At 38.4% G+C, this 21962-nt stretch overlaps 1 protein-coding gene across 9 annotated transcripts in view; it reads right to left on the bottom strand.

The window, feature by feature from the left end:
• The window catches only part of COL14A1 (collagen type XIV alpha 1 chain), a 267475-nt gene that overhangs the window by 138274 nt on the left and 107239 nt on the right, over positions 1–21962 (bottom strand). For 8 of the 9 annotated variants that reach the window (XM_059995120.1, XM_059995114.1, XM_059995119.1 and 5 more), the window contains 9 exons: positions 21537–21688; positions 19888–20017; positions 18279–18424; positions 15492–15621; positions 12067–12206; positions 4499–4625; positions 2932–3071; positions 2312–2444; positions 924–983 (listed from right to left, as the gene is read on the bottom strand). In XM_059995120.1, coding sequence (XP_059851103.1) covers positions 924–983; positions 2312–2444; positions 2932–3071; positions 4499–4625; positions 12067–12206; positions 15492–15621; positions 18279–18424; positions 19888–20017; positions 21537–21688 — 1158 coding nt within the window. Of the gene's footprint in view, positions 1–923; positions 984–2311; positions 2445–2931; positions 3072–4498; positions 4626–12066; positions 12207–15491; positions 15622–18278; positions 18425–19887; positions 20018–21536; positions 21689–21845; positions 21878–21962 lie in introns of all 9 variants that reach the window. The other variant, XM_059995122.2, reaches the window with a different exon arrangement.

The following is a 21962-nucleotide window of genomic DNA, read 5'->3' as shown; positions in this document are numbered from 1 at the left end:
ATTTATTCATTCATTCAGCAAACGTTCATTGAGCTTTTCCTGTATGTCAGACTGGTTAGGCCTTTAAGACATACAATGATCTACAGTCGACAAAAATAGTGAAAGTGTCACAGAGGAGACAGGAGAGTGACATTTATCAGGCAAAACTTTACCTACTAGGCTGTAGGTACAGAATGCAACATCTCACCTTCAGGGTTAGGAGTTCTAGATGGCAGGAGGATATGGGAAAAGCATGAAACATATGGTTGAGGCCAGGAAGGGAAGCAGAACCCAGTCAGGAAGCATCTTGTATGTTATGATTAAGAGATGTGGAGTCATAAAGAAGGGCTCAGTAAAGGTTAACTGAAGAATGAATGAATCAGTGAACGAATGAATAAATGAATGGTATTGGAGATTCACTGAAAGGTTTTAGGTCAAGAAATAAATATCAACAAACTTGCTTAATCTAGTTGACTGTGACAACTAGTTGGGAGGTATATTATAACGGAGGGGAGAGTTAAGCTGAGAGAGAAAATAGCTGATGTAGGAACACCAATACACCAGCCACGGCTCAGTTACCCACAGAAATGCATGGAAACAATGATATGAATAATTCTCAACAGAAAGCAATAGGAGAAGGTACTGAGACCAAGAGTAGGGCAGAGACTCCTGGGGCTGGATACTAACGTCCTCTAAAAGATTAGAATGGGAATTCAAAACAAAGATGGGAAAAATAGAGAGTACCACAGTGATACTGATTAGTAGACGAGAAGACCAATTAGCATTTAGGGATAAGAAGAGGTTGAGAGCTCTGAGGGGAGTGAAATTTGAACTGGTATGCCCTGTTCCTAATCAATCATATAAATCAAATAAAACTGGGATAATATAACTTCCGTTTAAATCAAATTTTTCTTATGGGTAAACAGGCTTCTATTTGTCCTTACCTGATGTCACAGGCCTGGTAGGTGCTTCGGTCGTAGGCGGTTCTGTCCAAACACTGTCAACTAAAAAAATATTCCTCACTTTAAAATTCTGTAATGATGACAACTCTATACATTTGTGTATATCACTTTATAGTTTTCAAAGAAAAGTTCACCTATATTATGTCACTTGTTTCTCACAACAACCTTGACCACGGTTGCAAGAGAGAAGTGAGTTGTAAGGTAGACATTGTATCTATTCCACAGATAAGGAAACAAACCCAAAGAAGTTAGTTTCTAATCACAGATACCAGCCTTCATATAACCACTTGAATTACATCTATAAAATTGTGAAACCTCCCAGTTACTTTGAAATGGGGCATAACCATGGTGAGGAAAGGAAATTAAACAGTGCTATAGATCAAGTTGTAAAGGGGCTGCCAAATAGGACCAGCAAGGAAGACAATAAGAAGTGCATCTGCTATTTCTTGTATCCACCCTGGACAACCAGTGGATGGAGCTGCTGTGTGGTGATCCGCCTAGATGCCCTCTTCATCAACATACTCATCCAGCAGCTTCTGGAGTACAGCTGCCAATGGCTCAGAGCTCTGGTAACTGCCTTGCCTGGGGTTGCAGACTCTGTCAGGAAATGGCCTGCCTCCAATCACTGGGGATGCTGGGATAGAAAGGCCCAGCCCCTTTGACTCAACTTGGGACCACTCAGAAGGGTCATACCAGGTCCAGAATTTCTAATAGAATTAGCTGAGGGCTCTGTTTTAGCTTCTCCCTAAGTCCTATTTCCTTACAGATATATCTCCCAACTAACACTCTTCAATAAACCTTCTGGATGCAATTTTCTACTTCAGAATCTGGCTCCAGGGAACCCAATCAAAGATAATTTAATATGTGGTTAATACCTCATACTTAAAAAATGAAGGGACAAATGAATCAGCAAGTGAATTTTGTGGATTCTTGGAACCAAGATCAACTTGGGAAATTCCAGAAACTCTTGGACATTTTTGCCCTATATTTATTTGTTTGCTCATTTATAACTTATTTCATCTATCCATCCATCCATCCATTTATCCACCCATCCATCCATCCAACCATTCCTCCATTCAACAAATATTCATTGCACAGTTAAAATATGCCAAGAACTGTGCTAAGTGTTGGGGACATAATGGTGAACAAGACAGATATGGTCCCTGCCTTTAGGTGATGATAGACTAGGAGTCTAATAAGATGCTCCACATATTGCTTTCATTAAAGGTAAAAATGTATGAAGAGTTCTAGGGACAAAGCCTCTGTAGCCAGGAATAAGGCTGATGTGCAGGGAACCTGGTGGCGTGAAGAGTGTGTCAGAATAAATGGTCGGAGCTTGTGAAGTCCATCTTGGCCTGACCAAGACTTACGTGTGGTCCCAACGGCAGTCACTACCTCAGTCTCACTTCCACCATCCAGTACAGCCAACAGGGAAACTTCATATTCAGTGCCAGGTTCCAGGCCTTCAATAACATATGAGTCTTGGTCTTCTTTTAGGACAACCTGAAAAGTATTTGGTGCTTAGTAACTGGGTTTACTTGAATAACATAGGAAAAAGTTAAGAAAAAAATAATAAAATGGAAAGATGTTATCCCGAGCATAAGCAATAAGTGACTAAGCATCAACAACTTCAGGGCCATTGAATTCAATTTTAAAGTCAAACCAGAGACTTTTTTCTTTTCAAATCTCTCAGCAACTAAACGATTAATATTGCAAAAGGGGCCTTTTTTGAAGTTTTTAAAAATTTCATTTATGACTATCAAAGAATCTGGAAATCCATAACATATATAACTAAAGCCCTAGCAAAAATGCATTTTAATTTTACAAAAGTCATATGATTTGACATTTGTAAAACTCCAGGTCATGGAAAATAGTAATTACTTTTGGGATTCTCAATGTGTCTTAAAACAAAGACCAACTCAAATGCAGCAGTGGGCATTCACTTCCAGATAAAACGCCCTGGATTAATTTTCAGCCTCAGACAACTCACTTCTTCAGTCTTCCCACCGTAGACTGGAATCCACATCAACTTGTGTTGCCCTTCATCAACTGAGAGGGGATGCCAGGTCACTCTAAAACTATCTGTTGTCACCTCATCAATTTCCAAGTATTGCTGGGCGGGAACTTCCTCTGTAAGCCAAGGAGGGAGATTTTGTTAGGGAACTGAGAAGGGAAGAAAACCATAACTCAAGCAGCTCCCCGGGGCCACAGGTAGAGAAGACCCTCTGGTGAATCTCTTGTGTTAGGAAAGCACATGGAAGCAGGGAAAGCAGCGCGAATTAGTCCAGTGTGGGCTTATGTTTCTGTTTCCAGCATTTACCCACAGAACGAGTTAGGAAGACCAGGGACACAGCAGATTTTTACAGTTTTCCTGGAATTTCCAGAACTCTTAGATTCTCTATTTGGCCCTTTTCATTAACTATAAAAAAAAAAATAAGACTGCCATATTCATTACTTTACAAAGATACTATTTTCCAAGTATTTTGAAGAAATTAACAAAATGATGCCCTAGAGGCCTGAGAAATGTCACTTTTAGCTTTATTCACGTTGGTGCCTAAATCACTCTCTAGTAATAAGTTAAATCCTAGAGAAGAACGTTCATCCTTTTAATCTTGTACATGTGGCTGCCATCAGGAGTGAAGTATAATTTATCAGACATCCATTATTTCACTGCTTAAACACTTCTGGGATGTACAACAGAGACCATAACATCTAATTACACCGAAAATGAATTGTCAGTCATTGATTTTTATTATATGAAATCAGAGATTTTAAAACTCTTTGACAGGATACCATGAGAATTCCAACTACAGTTAGCCCTTGCGAGATTTTGCAAAATTACTGAACTTTTTTCTGTGAAGATTATTTCTCAGTCCAGCTTATTTCTCATCTCTCTCCAAATTACCTTCTCATCTCAATACAGCACTAAATTTGTTTCCAAGTGCAATTCATGACAGGTCCAGAAAGCAAACAATAGAATTTTTCCACCAGGAGGCAAAAAGAAGTTATATTTATTGACTACAAGGTATATATAGAAAAGAAAAATAATGCATTCATGCTATATTTTTCATTTTAGTATTTAAAATATCCCATATTATTGTATTAACATTGCAAGCTTCATGAAAATAATTATTGGCTATAGATTGATGTATTAGGTTAAATGGTATGAAACCATCATTTTTTGTAGGTCAAAAACTGTTGGAGAGCTCTAATTTTGGAAGTTCAACTTAATATACACATATATCAATGGAAGAAATGTGAAAATTTTATGTCGATAGAACAAAAGAAACAGTGTGAGATCAGGAAGAAACAATGCACACTTTTATTTAACTGAGACCTTTGAACTTAGATGGTCCTGTCCCTCTTTCCCTTGCTTTGAAAGAACATGATTAGCCAGTAGGCATTCTACTCACCTAATTGTTCATTGGGTAATAATACTATAAAGTAAACAAATATTAAAATGCAATCTCTTCAAAATCACAATTGAAGAAGCTGCTCCAGCTTCTGGTTTCCATACAGTTACTCTTGGAAACTTTTCAAACCATAATAAGGCTTACCTGTGGTAAAAATTCCAGTCAGAGGCTCCGACTGTCCTTCATCATAGATGGAGAAAATGGCAACAGTATACTCGGTGAGGGGTGTCAAGCCCTTCAGAGGGAACGTAGTAACAGGATCAACTTCAACCTGCAAAAGAAAGAAGTCATAATAGCTATATCATAGGCAGAACATTCTATGACATAAATCACAGCAAGATCCTTTCTGACCCTCCTAGAGAAATGGAAATAAAAACAAAAATAAACAAATGGGACCTAATGAAACTTAAAAGCTTTTGCACAGCAAAGGAAACCATAAACAAGACCAAAAGACAACCCTCAGAATGGGAGAAAATATTTGCAGATGAAGCAACTGACAAAGGATTAATCTCCAAAATTTATAAGCAGCTCAATAACAAAAAAACAAACAACCCAATCCAAAAATGGGCAGAAGACCTAAATAGACATTTCTCCAAAGAAGATATACAGACTGCCAACAAACACATGAAAGAATGCTCAACATCATTAATCATTAGAGAAAGGCAAACCAAAACTACAATGAGATATCATCTCACACCAGTCAGAATGGCCATCATCAAAAAATCTAGAAACAATAAATGCTGGAGAGGGTGTGGAGAAAAGGGAACCCTCTTGCACTGTTGGTGGGAATGTAAATTGATACAGCCACTATGGAGAACAGTATGGAGGTTCCTCAAAAAACTACAAATAGAACTACCATATGACCCAGCAATCCCACTACTGGGCACATACCCTGAGAAAACCATAATTCAAAAAGAGTCATGTACCAAAATGTTCATTGCAGCTCTATTTACAATAGCCAGGACATGGAAACAACCTAAGTGTCCATCATCGGATGAATGGATAAAGAAGATGTGGCACATATAGACAATGGTATATTACTCAGCCATAAAAAGAAATGAAATTGAGCTATTTGTAATGAGGTGGATAGACCTAGAGTCTGTCATACAGAGTGAAGTCAGAAAGAGAAAGACAAATACCGTATGCTAACACAAACATATGGAATTTAAGAAAAAAAAAATATCATGAAGAACCTAGAGGTAAGACAGGAATAAAGACATAGACCTACTAGAGAATGGACTTGAGGATATGGGGAGCAGGAAGGGTAAGCTGTGACAAAGCGAGAGAGAGGCATGGACATATATACACTACCGAACGTAAGGTAGACAGCTAGTGGGAAGCAGCCCCATAGCACAGGGAGATCAGCTCGGTGCTTTGTAACCGCCTGGAGGGGTGGGATAGGGAGGGTGGGAGGGAGGGAGATGCAAGAGGGAAGATATATGGGAACATATGTATATATATAACTGATTCACTTTGTTATAAAGCAGAAACTAACACACCATTGTAAAGCAATTATACTCCAATAAAGATGTTTAAAAAATAAATAAATAAATAAATATAGGAAACAGAAGCCATTTTATTGTCTGCAGTTCACTTGGCTGGCAGCAGAGCTGCAAGTACTGCAAAAGAGATACTAAATTATAAAACCATTTAGATATTCACATTTCTAATCTTACCACCTTAAATAGAATACCTATCAGTTAATTCTCATGACATAGGTACAACCAATATTATTTCCATTCATTAAAGATATAGAAAGTGAAGTACACAAAATTTGCAACGCTAATACAAATAAGTGTAATGTTTATAGCCGGATTTGCTAGGAGTAGCCAGACATGCACTATAACTTCTGTAGGAGTTAAATAGATGAGCAACCATACAGGAGAAGGTGAGCACAGTTGCTGTTAGTTTGGTTCTTCAATGAGTCAACATTTTTTTTTTAACATCTTTATTGGAGTATAATTGCTTTACAATGGTGTGTTAGTTTCTGCTTTATAACAAAGTGAATCAGCTATACATATACATATATTCCCATATCTCCTCCCTCTTGCATCTCCCTCCCAGAGTCAACATTTTTTAATTGGTAAGTTTCACATAAAAAGAGAAATCCCTGGTCAGACACACCAACTTTCTTTCCATGTCTTTCCCACCTCAGGGAGTTGACACATGCAATTCATTCTGTCTGAGACCTTATTTCTTTGGCTCTTTTCAAAATTAGGGCTTCACCGTCTGTCAGGACTGTACTTATATTTCACCTCCTCATGGGGGTGTTCATTTTTCTACGTATCTCAGTAGGGTGATTCCCTAACATTGCCTTTGTTTGTTTTCTCCCTAGCACCCATCCCAGCCTGAAATCATTTTATTTCCTAGTAGAAGATGTTTATTATTTCCTGCATAGAGTGTAAGCCCCTTGAGGTCAGGACCTTGTTTAGCTTCTTTGCTACTGTATGTTGAATTACAGTGAATAGAATACATAAATGAAAACTGAGATGGAAGCACCAAAGATCCATTTTACAAGAGATTAAAAAAAAAGGGAGGGGGCTCATCTGAGCAAAAAGTTAATCCAGAAGCCATAGACATCTTGAAGGAATTGACCTCAAGTCAAAAAAAAGATTGCCAGCCCTGGGGGAAGGAGTTTCCCTTTTCACGTTTCTGGAATTCTGAGTCACTCTGCTAGAGAGCACCAGCCAACCCCAGCCTTTTCAGCCACCCCAGACATGGATTGAAGTCATCTTGGAAGTTCCAGCCCAGTCAAGTTCCCAGATGAATGTAAGAGTCACCTTAGCTGAAACCACATAGAGCAGAGACAAGCTGACCCTGCTGAGCCTGCCCAAGTTACATAATCATGGGTTGTTATCTTAAGGCAGGGTGTTGGTTACATAGCCAATAGTTAATTGAAAATATGTATTATCTTCTTCTGAATCTAGGCCTGATAATATTGTGGGTAATTCTTAGCATTTGATGTTTACTCTGGTCCTGGGTATTATCTCATGCTTTACATGCATTAGTTGTACTTACATCCTTACCACAACATTGTAAGGTAGCTCGTTATTACCCCTAAGTGGAAGATGGAAAAAATGAGACTCCGAAAAGTTAAGGAACTTGCCCAAGGGAAAGCCAGCTAGTTCCTAAAACTTAAACACAAGGGTTTCACGCTCTAAATTCTCTGTTTGTAAATACTATTTACAGTATGGCTCCATTATTTAAACTCACAGAGAAGACAAATACTTAAAATATGAGTTCAAGATGGTCTTCTAAACTATATTTCCTATTGCTTTCTGTTGTTTTGAATCGTAATGGCTAAGATTTACTGAGCACTTATAATGTGCCAAGGACCTTACATTCATTGTTTTATTTAGCCTCCTATCCCCCGTCAAACACTAGGTATTTATGACTGTTTTACAAATGAGGAACCTGAGGCACAAAGACCTTAACCAACTTTCCTGCAGACATAAAACTATTAACTGGAATGAATAGTTAGGCCTTGGTATACTTATATATAAGTGTATATTTATATAAATATACACACATATATATACACACATATAAATATGTAAAGGCATATGTATTTTGAACATTATATATTGAATATATATATTTTTTCAACATATATATATATCTGTTGAAAAGATCTAGTTTATTAAAAACATTTTATTTGATGCTGAACAGACCATATTTTATGCATTAATTATTGATCATTTTATTTCATCAAATGAAAACTTCTAGGTATCATTTATTTTTACTTGTTATGTTTTAGATTAAGTTCTGGAACTCATTTTATTGGTAGTACTTTTAAGATGTAAGAGAAGAATTTGGGAAAATGGTAACAAATGACTATGATTCATTGTTATGCAACGATTTTTGAGAAAAATTTTTCAGACTATCTAGCAAAAACTCCACTTCAGCCTATTCTAGGATGGATGAAGAGAATCCTTGATGAGGAATGAGGGACTTGGGCTCTGCTCTGGGCTCTGTTGTTGAGTCACTGCTGTAGGGGACTGGACTTGTCTCTCAGAGTCTAAAAACTATGGCCTTTCATTTCTAAAACTCAAATGGCAGCACTTTAGTTCTCCATCATGTTTGCACATTTCCCCAAATCTTTTCACAGTACATGTTATCTGAGATGACTTCTTTCTGCAGTTTGACAGGTCAGGCTTTGGCAACTTTTTTTTCTATAAAATTTGCACAAGGTGCTCTCTGTAAAAACCTCAGAGGCTGTCTCAGGATTAGCACTCAGTGTGTGTTAGCTGCCATCATCATCACCATCATCATCACCACCATCATCATCACCTCCATCATCATTATCACCACCATCATCATCACCATCATCACCATAATCATCACCATAATCATCACCATCATCATCATCATCACCATCATCCTCATCACCATCATCACCATAATCATCACCATAATCATCACCATCACCATCATCATCATCACCATCATCACCATCATCATTATCACCATCCTCATCACCATCACCACCATCCTCATCACCATCACCACCATCCTCATCACCATCACCATCACCACCATCCTCATCACCATCACCATCACCACCATCCTCATCACCATCACCATCATCACCATAATCATCACCATCATCACCACATCATCACCACCACCATCATCACCATAATCATCACTATCATCATTACCACCATCATCATCACCACCATCATCATCACCATCACCATCACCATCACCATCATCATCATAATCATCACCATCACCATCATCAGTAGCAGCAGCATTTGTTTAAGTGCTCTGTTTTATTTTTTTTTGGTCTCCAAAAGTTAGGGAGAGGGGTCATGCAGAAGACACAGAGGAGGAAGAGGAAGAGAAGGAGGGAAGATGGGAGGAAGTGAAGCAGAGAAATAGGAATTGAGTTGAAAACAAGCTTTTACAATCAATTACATGTTATGTAGTAAGTAGATTTTAGTTGGGATATTTTGAAATTCATTCCAGAATATTTTGGGAATTTCCTAAAAATCCAATTGTAGCATTATCTTTAAATAAAAGCTTAAATTAATAGAAGTAAAGCAAAATATCGTAGGAATATTCACCGTTAAAATCATATATTCCACAACTAGGTAAAGTAATATTTGATTTACATAAGACACTTATCCAGCAACCTTTAGTCTCAACTGCATGGTTAACAATTAAGAATTAAGAACACACATACCAGTCAAAATGGAAATGTTACAAAATCTACACATTGTTTATGCATTTTACTCAAACAAAATGTTCTCAGACTTTTATTCATGGTCTATTTACTCATATTTTAAATTCAGTTTTATCAAACATAGCTTTCTAATTTCCCAGCACAATACAAATTAGAAATAGCAAATGCCAAAGGCACTCCCAAGATTGAAAAACACTGCAAAAAAGCACATGTATTTCTTAACAAATATATTATTAGTCTGGAGTCATTATTTATAAAGGCAAATAACGTAAAATGCCATGAGAGGCCAGAACAGCTATAATTTTTTTTAACTGGATGTTAACTTGACCTATTATGAAATGTCACAATGAATACAAATATTAAATCATCATGCTGTATACCTGAAACTAATATAATGTTATATGTCAATTACACCTCAATAAAAAATATAAATATATTTATATAACTCATATTTACATATATATGATAAATTATTTTTATTTCAAGAAAAATTATCACCAAATAAGAATATTTTGCAGTGAAAAAATATGCTAGTGAATACGGTTGTTATGTTATTATTTATTTATTTTTTTTTGTGGTACGCAGGCCTCTCACTGTTGTGGTCTCTCCCGTTGCGGAGCACGGGCTCCAGACGCGCAGGCTCAGTGGCCATGGCTCATGGGCCCAGCCGCTCCGTGGCATGTGGGATCTTCCCGGACCGGGGCACGAACCCGTGTCCCCTGCATCGGCAGGTGGACTCTCAACCACTGCGCCACCAGGGAAGCCCTGATATTTTAATTGTTCAATGAGTCAACATTTTAAAATTGGCAAGTTTCACACAGAAATAAAAATCCTTGGTCACATAGTCAAGGGGAACAAGACCTGGCAGCCCCCGGCTAGATTTCTGTGCAGCAACCGTCTTCAGGAGCTGACACCGGCTGCTTCTTGGATGAACATGTACAAACTCCCCGGCAGGGTAGTCCCCACCACACCCAGCATCCGTGTCACTGTAACCCATTGTCCCTTGTCATTTACTGTTGTCTTTCAGTAGAGAATTTCTTCTACATGCATGTCCTCAAAATGGGAATATGAAATATAACCTAAGGTAGCTTCATATTTCAAGAAAAACAGGTGAGACTGTATTTCTTTGCAGGTGTGACAATTTCTGCACTCATTTACATTATCTGAATAACCTTCCTACACAGCTGAATTTGCAACCCTTGGGAAAGTAGTTTATTTCTTGGTGATAACAAAGAGACACCAATAGCTCGGTGCTTTAGACTTCCTTCTTTTTCTACTCCAGGATCTCATCTTCAAAAGCAAAGCAGCTAGTCTAAAGATTCCAGCTTTGTCAGAATTATTTGCCCTCAGGATTTTTGACGATTTAATGCAAGATGCTGAACAGTATTTCTGTGCTGTTAGCAAATGTGCAGTTATGGTCCATTCATTGCCTAGTGTCCCGTATGACGGCACATTCCGCAAAATATTGCTTGGATTTACTTGTAGGAAAAAGTTTGTCTCTGCATATGAAAATATGTGCTTTATTTGGTCAGAAAATAGAAATCATGTAATCCAACCTATTTCCCTTGTTGTCTTAGCTTCTTGGACCAAGATAAGGAAAAAAAATAAAAATAACTTTGCTATCTAGCCTGCTAAAATATATTTCCAAGGAGAGAATTTCTGAAGAGGATTCGTCACTGAGTGCAAAATACTGTACCTTCATGGGTTTCAATAAGTTCTATTATTTGAAAGTATCTTCCTACACAAAACCTGAATGGTTCAGTTTTCAATGTAAGCTCATTGAACTAGGGTCTTTCAGATGCCGGCTTACTAAAAAGCAGAGGGATAACCGGAAAAACACTGATATTTCTAGTTTACTACTTGTGTCAAGATACATACTTCCTTATCCCTATTTGCTGGGGCAGACTATATTTTCCAAAGATGGCTGTGTCAATACCTATCTCTCATCCCCCTTGCCTCCCACCATAGGTTGGCACTGTTCTCCTCCCCATCTTAAATCCATGCAGGGACTTGTGGCGTCTCCTACCTATGGAGTGTGGTGGAGGTGATATTTCTGTGACTTTTGATGCTAGGTAACAAAAGGTGACACAGCTTTCACCCAGCACTCTCTCTGTCTCTCTGGATACATGTCTGGGGACTCCTAAGCCAGCAGGTAAAAAGTCCAGCTCCCCGAAAGCTGTCATGCTGAAGGGATCACGTGAAGAATCTACTTAGAGATATAGGGCTTCCCTGGTAGCACCGCTCCAACGCCCAGCTGGTCTAGTCTTTCCAGACCAGGTACCAGACATGAACATGGAAGTTGCTGTGATGACATCAGCTCCAGCCACTACCTGGCTACAGTCTCAAGAGTGATCCCAAGCCAGAACTACACACCCAACTCCAATTCCTGACCCACAGAAACAGCAAGAGAAAATAAACAATTAGTACTGCTTTGAGCCACTGTGTTTTGGGATGATCGGTTACATAGCCATAAAAAACTAAGACCCAACCACCGGAAAAACGCACATCCTGTTCCACAGCTTACCTCGTTGATTTCAGTCCCATCGGCGTTGTTATATACAATCCGATAACCACTGATCTTTCTTGAAGTTGGGTCCCAGGCTAACCGAGCACTGTTAGAGCCAACACTGGAGATTCTCAGGTTTCTGGGTGGACTTAAGGGCACTTTGCAGTAAACGAGAAATAAAATTTTTCTGGAGTTCAGTGCAATAAAGGGCACTTTGCAGTAAACACAATTTTAAATAACATACATGTAAAAAAGACTCCCAAAACACAGCACCTCTGACTTCTGAACTACTTACATATGAAAAATTTCACCCAGGTAATAACTGATAACAAAGAACATTAACACATCAACAAAGAAAAGAAGTTTTCCTTGTAGAGAATGAATAGCAGCAAACAATTACACATTCTTAGAAATAAATGAGGTTTAGGTAAATCTTCTGTGCCTTTTTTTTCTAGTCAAAGCTATTATTATAGGCTGATACAAATAAAAAACCTAATGGATCAAAAACCAGGACACCTGAAGTTAGATCTTAGCTATTGCATTCAACTATCATCGGATCCTGGAAAAGTCACTCTACTCCTCCGATCCACAGTTTCCCATACGTGAAATGGTTTCCCATCTGCCATCTCCACATGAGTATCTATTAGGCATTTCCACCTTAACATGTCCAAACCCGAACCACTGACTCCTGACACCTCTCCCAGTCTTCTCTCTCAGTCTCTTTCTCTGAACAAATGAAAACTCCTTGCCTCCCATTGCTCAGGCCAAAAACCTTGGAGTCATCCAAGATTCAGGTTTCTGAACATGTGTCCCCTTCTCAGTGAAGCTTTCCATGATCACCTTATGTAAAATAATCCTTCCACCTCAATACTACCTAACTCCCTTCCCGGATTCTTTTTTTTTTTTTTATTGCACATTTATTGGTCTCTTGTCTTTCTCTTCGAATATACTATAATCTCAGGGGACTGCAGAATTTGGTTTAATTTTGTTCCCCTCTTTATCCCCAGTATCGCAAGTTCTCAATAAATATTTCTTGAATCAACGAGTAGGAGTCTTGCCCTGGATACATCCCGCTGGCTTTGGGAGACTAGATAAAAATAAACACTTTGCTGTGGCTTTAAAAGTATTTAAAGAGGTGTTAATATTTCTGCAGATTCCTGACTACCAGTTCCAAAGCTTTTTGCACTCCTTGAAGGACCCCTTTCTGAGTCAACAGATAAAATTTGTCAATAATCTTTGAGGGCTTCGTGAGCTTTTACAAGTTTACAGTAAAAAACAATTGTTAAGATTGACTGCAGGCTTTCTATGAGCCTGAGATGTAACACGTTATCTCATCAAATCCTTACTTTAGACAGCAAGGATAGAGTTACAATTAGCCCCATTATACAGATCATGAAACTGAGGTAACTTGGCCAAGGTCACAGTTAGTAGAAGCAGAAGAGCAGTTTGAATTTAACCCAGGCAATTGATCAATTGATTTGAGAGCCTGTGCCGATAGAACCAGCAGAATAACAACCTAGGAGATAAATCATGACAATTGTCAGCTGTAGCCATAAGCATGCTGTTTCCTCACCCCAAAAGCTAACCCTTTCATTAATTCAATATGTACCGATAATATGGTAATAAAGAACCTATAGGACTTGGTGACTCTCTACACTTAAAGGGCTAGAAAGTGTAGGAGAGAGAAAAGCAATGTAATTACTTTAAGTGCTGTGCACACTTAGCTCTAAATTGTTCTGGAGTTCAGTTACTCTTGGCAGTATAGTGGGACAATGTCTAGTTTCCTCCGTGCATAAAAGTGTCAGTCTCAGGAACAGGTAGCCAGGATATCATTTTTAGGACTTTTAAAAAAATCAACTACTAATGGGAAAGAGTCACGGACACTTTTTAAAACCACAAGTATCTGCTTTTTGAAAGTTCAATTTAGGCCACTTTGCTCTTGCAAAGGACCAACATTAGTACCTAACTCAAGGTTTCACTGACTGAAAGAAATCTAAAGAGGAATTTTGCTTTTATAAAAAAAGGCAAAAGCAAAAATAGCATTCAGGCTTTGCTTTGCAGCAAACCACTATGGAGACAGCGTGCACCCCAGGCAGCAAGAGCGGCCCCGCCTAGCTCCTTCCCCTGGAAACTACACTCAGCGTCTCAGCATCAAGCCACCACAGCTTTGAACTCTGTCTGTGAGCATCTGTGCTTTATCTTGATTTATTTTGTGCATCCATTAGCAAGATGTGTCCTAAAATTAATTGCCTCTTTGCTTTATGTCATTTGGCTTGCGAAAGGTTTCATGGGAACACTACTTTTAAAGGGTGGGGGAAACCTGAATAAATAAATGAGTATTCTGAGTGAAACAGAGAGATGGGTGGTTGGGAAAAGTTTTCCCTCCGAATCTACAGAGTCCCAAAATTGACTTAAGTGATATATTAGATGCTTCCTGACTTATTTCTTTTCTCCTTCTTTCTTGGGCTCTCCCAGTTTTGTGGTTTGTTGTTTTAATTACACCGGTCTTCCTCTGAAGAGCAAGACAACATAGCCTCGACTAACAGAGAATGGATGTGGGAGAAAATTTCCTTATCATTAAATTTCTTTGTATGTTTCTCAAGTAGAATCTTCAAGACAAAAGCACAGTAGAAATTGTGTTATTCACCTCCTTCCAGGCTCAGAGTGATGTGAGAGACCCCATCTCCTTGCCCTTTCTTATTCAAAACACAATGAATAGACCCCTATTCTTAATCGTAGGTGACAAAACATTGTTAGTTTGGCAGGGTAGCATTTTCTCTATATCACATTTTCAAATAGATAACTACAACTCTTAAAAATATTATGAACTCCCTACATTTACCCAAATTAGACTTGCCAATACAATTTTTACTCAATTTTTAAAAACTAATTATAATAATAATAGTCTGAGGTCAGGAGGACATCAAAGATTTTCAGAAAAAGTGTGAATTTTGGTATGAGTGGGAGTAAAAAAAATATTGAGTAACTGTGTGTTAATAACTTTCATTTGTATTACTGTATTTAATCTTCTATCAACCACATGCTATAAGGTTATTGTTCCTCCTTTCACAGGCTCAATAATGCTTCATCACTTGCCCATTTTCACCCACCCAAAATATGACTTTAGCTGGGATTCACATCTTGGCTGCTCTGATTCCAAAGCCCATATTTTCCCCCCATATTCTGCTCTAGCATTTGGATTTAGACAAGGACACTGGTGGCATCATCTAGAAGATGCCACAGTTCAGTTCTAGAATCCATGTGACTCAATAACAACAAGACGAGAAGAAATACACTTCCTTCCCCTAAATAAATTAGACATTTTCTTACGTTACAATTAGCTCTTACGAGGTTTCAACCTAAACCAGTATTTCTAATTCAGAATCCCCATATTTGTTTGGGCTTTTATTACAGCATTTCATCTGAGTGACTGAACCACTCACATGTTGTTTCTTGTCCTGTAACAGGGTCGCTGGCCTCTTCTCCAAACATAGCATAAACTGTGACTGTGTATTCCGTATTGGGCAACAACGCACTCAGCTCAATATCCGTGTGGGTCTCTCCAATTTTCATCTGAAAAGAACACACGTTATCAGATCGTTTGCCAATGTGTATTATTCATGCTGATCAGAGCGCAGGTGAATACAGGTGAGACTTTATGTAATAAGACTCTGCCTCCTCACAAACCCTTCATCAAACAGGTTTCAAGCCATAATTTTTTTCATTGTCTCATGTTATTTTATATTAGAACCAGGAGCTATGAAACCATATAAAACTGAATGTACCATGAGTGCTCTTTTAGGATAACTCTTTACATCTGGACGAGTGGCAGCTGCAGCCAGAGTAACAGTGTCAAATATTTGGTCCCCAGAAGAGCATGGGTGGAGATGAATCAGAAATGTTCTCCACAAAGAGAGTAAGCTCCAGGCGGCATGCTGAGAGTGGGATGCCAAGTGGGCATCTTTCACCCCTTGCCTAATTCTCACCAGTCCTCTGACTGGATGCCCAGTTTTTGCTGCAAAGCCTATGGAGCCAGACCAGTGTGGCCCCATTCAACAGAGGGGCTTGTCCACTTGGATTGCAAGTCCCTTCCAGGAGTCCAAAGAGATCAACCCACCTTGATGCCCAAATCGGCAATTTGCTTCTTGATTTGGGGATGATTTTTCTGACCCTGGGGGTCAGTCAAACTAGACAACATTATCAGTGTGTGGCAACTGTGTGACACCTGTGTGACAGGAATGGTTTTATTTTTGTTTTGGAAAGAGGAAAAATACCTTCATAGACTGTCCCCTGTCATACAACCGTCAGTGGTATGGTCAAATTCAAATATTTAATTTTGAAATATCTCAGTGTATATAATATAAAGGTAGAGAAAACAACATAATATTCCCTGATGCACCCACCGCCCAAATTTAATAAATATCAACATTTTGTTATATGCCCATCAGATCTGATTTTAAAAAGCACTATACAGTCAAATAAAACAAACTCTTTCTCACCACCTCTACCCTAATGTTGAAGTGTGTCTCATTGATCCATTTTTTTTACTTCTGCATACATACAAATACATCTATAAGCAATATATGGTTCAGTATGTTTAATAATGTGCATAAATGGACCATTCAGTGTAACATTTTTACAGTTTTTTCCCTGGCAATATTAGGTTTCAAGATTTAGCCATGTTGGAACACAGGGACAGAGCTCATATTATTTAATTCCCTTATGAGATTCTCTTGTATAAATACGCCATTATTTTCCATTCTCTTGATGAACGTGGCAGTTGTCTGCAATATTTAGTTCTGACCAAGTGCCTGCATTGAAAAGTCCTTGAAGGATGTTTCTCAACGATATATACCTAAAGATTTGTATATATCTTTAACTTGATGAAATATTTCCAATTATTCTCCAAGGTACCTGTACCAATTGACACACCAGTTTACACGAATGTTTCTGTCTCCCCACATGCTCACTAATATGTAGTATTATCAGACTTTAAAAACTTTGCTATTCTATTGGGTGTGAACTGGTATTCCTGTCTTTTTTATTTTTCTCTTTCCTGGTGAAGCTTAGTGTCTTTTTAGCATCATTTTAAAGTTTCCCTTCCACCAAAATAATTCAGATCGACATTAAATCCAAGTGGGCAAAAACTGTCTAGGCCTTGGTAATAAAAGAACACATGTCACCAATATTCTGTTCTTGACACTGGAATCACCATATTATTGGCCCTAAAGATTCTCGTCAAAAGAGGCAGGTTTTAGATAATGTTAAAGGGTCGAGTGCTATACTCCCTCTCATAACCCCTCCACCTGCCTGGTCAACACTCCCAACGGTCATAGACATCTCTGCTTTATTCCTTGAATGTCCATATTGTAATAATTGTTAACTATAAATTAAAAAGGACTAAAATAAATGATTCGAAAGTCAAAGATTCGTCATTTAAAATGGAAAAAAATGCAAAAATATCCACATCCATGAGATACATTTATCTACCTCTCAACTTAGTAAAACAAATTTTTCAAAGTCAGTGTACATAGGGTCATCACAGTCATTTGTGATCTGCATAGAGCAATATAAATTATATAAAATTTCTCTAGAGTAAGGTGGTAATACCTAGTATAAGCCTTAATAATTTGCATAGTCTTTGAAAAAGAAACTTCACTTCTAGGAATTTATCCTAAGGAAATAATCAGATAACCATGCAAAGTTCTATGTTAAGAATGGTCCCAAAAGTATATTTATATAGCAAATTATCTCTTTTCTTTGGCCGAGCCCCTGTGCGGATTGCAGGATCTTAGTTCCCCGACCGGGCCCTGGCAGTGAAAGTGTGAGTCCTAACCACTGGACTGCCAGGGAATTCCCCTATATAGCAAATTATCCAAATGTCCAATAGCATGAGATTAATTAAACATGACCTGGTACAAACCAACAATGGAATACTATAAAGTTGTTTAAATGACTATATAAAATATTATTTAATGGTATGGAAAGATATTCACAGTAAGCAAAAGGAAAATTAAAAAACCATTCCCATTGGTTGTGTTTAAAATGCACTGGAAAAGACTCTTAACTAAATGATAACAATGGCTACCTCTAGGTGGTGGAATTACAAGTGATTTTTTTCTTTTGCTAATGTGACTTTTATAAATTTTATACATTTTTGTAGTAAAAACAAACCAAACTATGTTAAGGAAGTCAAAAATCCTAGGACTTTGGTAGGCAGCATGCATTACCTCTTTTTCATCCCCAGCCAGGCCTTCCGTGAGAGGAGCGTAAAGGATCAGGTACCCTGACGCTCCAGCCACTGGGTTCCATCTCGCCCTCAGACTGTTCTCAGTCACATCGTACAGTTCAAGGTCAGAAACTATAGGTAAAGAAACTGCAAGAGGAGTTTTTTTTTTTAATGGTCAACCATTTATCAGTGTGCTTGCTTATTTCAAGGTATCTATCTATATGTTAGGGTCTAAAACTAAACATACTTTTCAGGTAATTTTTGTCCTTGAATCTGTTCACATGGCCATATAAGCCCCTTTGGGGAAGGTAAACATAATGAATGTTTAAGAGCAGGAATGACACCTTTTAGCTTCTTATATCTCATTACAGTGATGGGCACAGCTGTCTGGGAGCCAGTCAAGAGTAGGAGACTCTTCTGACCACTGTTTTATACCCATTACCAAGCATAGTGTCTGACCTGCAGCAGCCATTAAAAATAGTTGTTGGGTCACTTAATAGATGACAGAATGGGGGGCTGGATGAACAAATACATGAATAACTAGATACTCATCAACACATTCAATCAGAGACAGTGAGGAGACATGACTGTCGGTAACAATAGGGTTTGAGAACAATAAAATAATCAAGAAATAGGATTTGCCATATTGGAGAGGTAGGGAAAAAGGGATTAAGAGTAAATTGCAAGTTCCTGGCTTAAACAATGTCAATAAAAACTATGAAATGTTGTTTTCAAATATAATTCCAGGTCCTGCTTGCACTCCCAACCACAATGCCAAGTTCAGGACTTTGCTTACAGGTGCAATTCCCTATCATACTTCTATTGGTGTGCCCGTAGTACTTCACTGCACTAATTTGTTTGTATATCCTTGGGTTGCATTTTCTCCTTTGCTAGTCTAAAACTTCCTTAAGGGCAGGGACTGTTGCTAAAAATATTTCTGCAAAGCAGGAGTATTAACAGCTGCCTTACAAATTGCTTTCAGGGATAAATCCAATAACGTGTTGGACGGGGAGTGTAATTATAAAGCCTGGCACCTTGTTATTGGTCTATCAGAGGCAGAGTTTTTAGATCAACTTTATATACTATCTGGCATGTAATAGGAACTCAATTAATGTTTGAAATAACTAAATGAGGGGGTGATCAAGTTTCTTAAGATTATCTCTTCCCAGGATTCTCTGAACATGTGTGCATGTATATATGTGTGTGATCATGATCTTGCTGAGTTAAGGAATGACTGACTAGTATTCATAAGTTTTAATTACAGTGATACTCATAAAGAAAACAGATGTAATGCACTTTCCCTAATATTCTACTAGGCAGGACAGCTACAGAGCTCCTTCTCTACTTCTAATGACAAATTCAAGCCCACTGCTTAGTTTATAATAAGAATTCACTAAATATTTGTTTATTAAATGAATAACTGTATTTTGCACCCTTCATTGCTTAGAGAGATTTCTCTCTCCTAAACATACCAGAGTTTTATAATATCCCTCCCAATATATGGCACCTGCAAACTGCAAATATAGCATGGACCAGTACTACGTACAGCACAACTAAGACATCTGAGCAATGTCATACAGAATCAGAAGTGGGTACAATTCAATACACACGCGTGGTTTCAGTTCCCCGAAGGCCTTCACTAGCAGTGTGAGCGTATATTGCAAAGACTGCTATCTGATATTCAGTTAAAGACATCAAGTTTTTCAGTACTGTGGAAGATATGCTTCCATCCACCACCACCTGTTGAAAGAACAGTTTGAGGAATGAGAAAATGGAATATCTCACATGCAGACTGGAAATCCAAAAGGAAAAATATCTCTAGCAAGAACCTTTCATTAAATATTTTCTTATTTGCACCACATCCTCTTTCCCACTGTGGCAGTCAATTCCCCTTGAATTCTCACATGAAGTGACCCACCTTTTAGGAGTATGTCCAAAAGTCCCTTACTAATTCACATCTAATGGAAACTGTGTCATTCCCAAGCTAATGGTTATCCTAATCACATCCACTTAGTAACAGTTGACATGTGATATTTTTCCATGGAGCCTTAGGAAGCATTTAAAAGGTTTATTAGTAACGAAAAAGATAGAGCAATTGGAAGCACTCTGATTTTTTTTTTTAAGTCCAGATGACTTAAACCTCTAGAATCTACTCAAACACTGAAAAAAAACCAAAAACCAAAAAACATAAATCCTGCCATAATGCAGAAGAAAACTGTGAAACATGCTGAGGTCAGTCAGAGGTTAGAACAACATAAGGTGTTAGCACTTCAAAAGAAGAGAGGGAGGGACTTCCCTGGTGGCGCGGTGGTTAAGAATCCACCTGCCAATGCAGGGGTCACAGGTTTTATCCCTGGTCCAGGAAGATCCCACATGCCGCGGAGCGACTAAGCCTGTGTGCCACAACTACTGAGCCTACGCTCTAGAGCCCGCAAGCCACAGCTACCAAGCCCACGCACCACAACTACTGAAGCCCGCGCACCTAGAGCCCGTGCTCCGCAACAAGAGAAGCCACCGCAATGAGAAGCCCGTGCACCGCAACGAAGAGTAGCCCCAACTCAATGCAGCTAGAGAAAGCCCGTGCGCAGCAACGAAGACCCAGCGCAGCCTTAATTAATTAATAATTAAAAACAAAAAAAGGGAGATTTCATCACATTTTAACATAGTCCCTGTATCAGACATGAAATGGGAACCATCCAATCATCTGGCAATAGATGTTCTCTCCTGTGACGGCCAACCCATGAGAAAGGCCAGCCACAGGTGCTTTATTATGGCTTCTCTTTTGCACGAATCTCCGCAAACATCCAGGAAATCCCAAACCCTGGAGGACTATATGCCCACGTTATTTGGAACACACAGACTTCCTTAAGGCAGAAAGTTCAGACCACTCGCAAAGTAGAAAGAAAATATCGGTAGCAAAAGGGGATTCTGGCCAGATAATTAACGACTGATTCCTTTTGCCTTAGAACTCATTAATTTTTAAAATCACAAAAAAGTAAAGTCAAAATAAGTTGTGTTAGAAATGGACACATGACCAGTTCTGAAGGTTCCTTGATGGAGGTAAGAGGAGAGGATGTAAATACCATAACCTAGAGAGAGAGAAGAACAACATAGACACATGGAAACGTATTTCAGTCAAATAATTTTAAATGCTTGTGACAGATAATCTCCTTATATACACATTTCTGTCTTGTCTTCACTACCGTACAAGAATTGAGAGAATGAAAATAATGGTTAGAAAATACTGTCTCCTTATTACCTCTTCTGGTTTTCCACCCCTGGCAGGATAATACACGACTCTGTATTTTTCCACTTTTCCTGGGGCATGAGTCCAGTTTACCATAAAGCTCCTGGCAGTGACTTCAGAAGTAATCAGTTCTGTAGGTGGCCCAGTGGTGGCAAGGGCTGAGGCTAAATTTTAAAGAAACACATCAAATGAGCCTCTTTCCCATAGTTATTTCCTATGAACCTAGGAAACTCCACTAGTCAGAAATGATTGTTGATTTTATGCTGCCTCTAAGATTTTCATCTCTAGATAAATTAATTCAGTAATTCATTACAGGCATACCTCAGAGATATTGTGGGTTCAGTTCCAGATCTCTGCAATAAAGCAAGTCACACAATTTTTTTGGTTTCCCAATACATATAAAAGTTATGTTTACCTTATATTGTAGTCTATTAAGTG

Source organism: Delphinus delphis, chromosome 17, assembly GCF_949987515.2.
Source record: "Delphinus delphis chromosome 17, mDelDel1.2, whole genome shotgun sequence".
Classification (NCBI taxonomy): domain Eukaryota; kingdom Metazoa; phylum Chordata; class Mammalia; order Artiodactyla; family Delphinidae; genus Delphinus; species Delphinus delphis.
The sequence above is the reverse complement of the archived record's forward strand: the minus strand, read 5'-3'. Positions and strand labels throughout refer to the sequence as shown.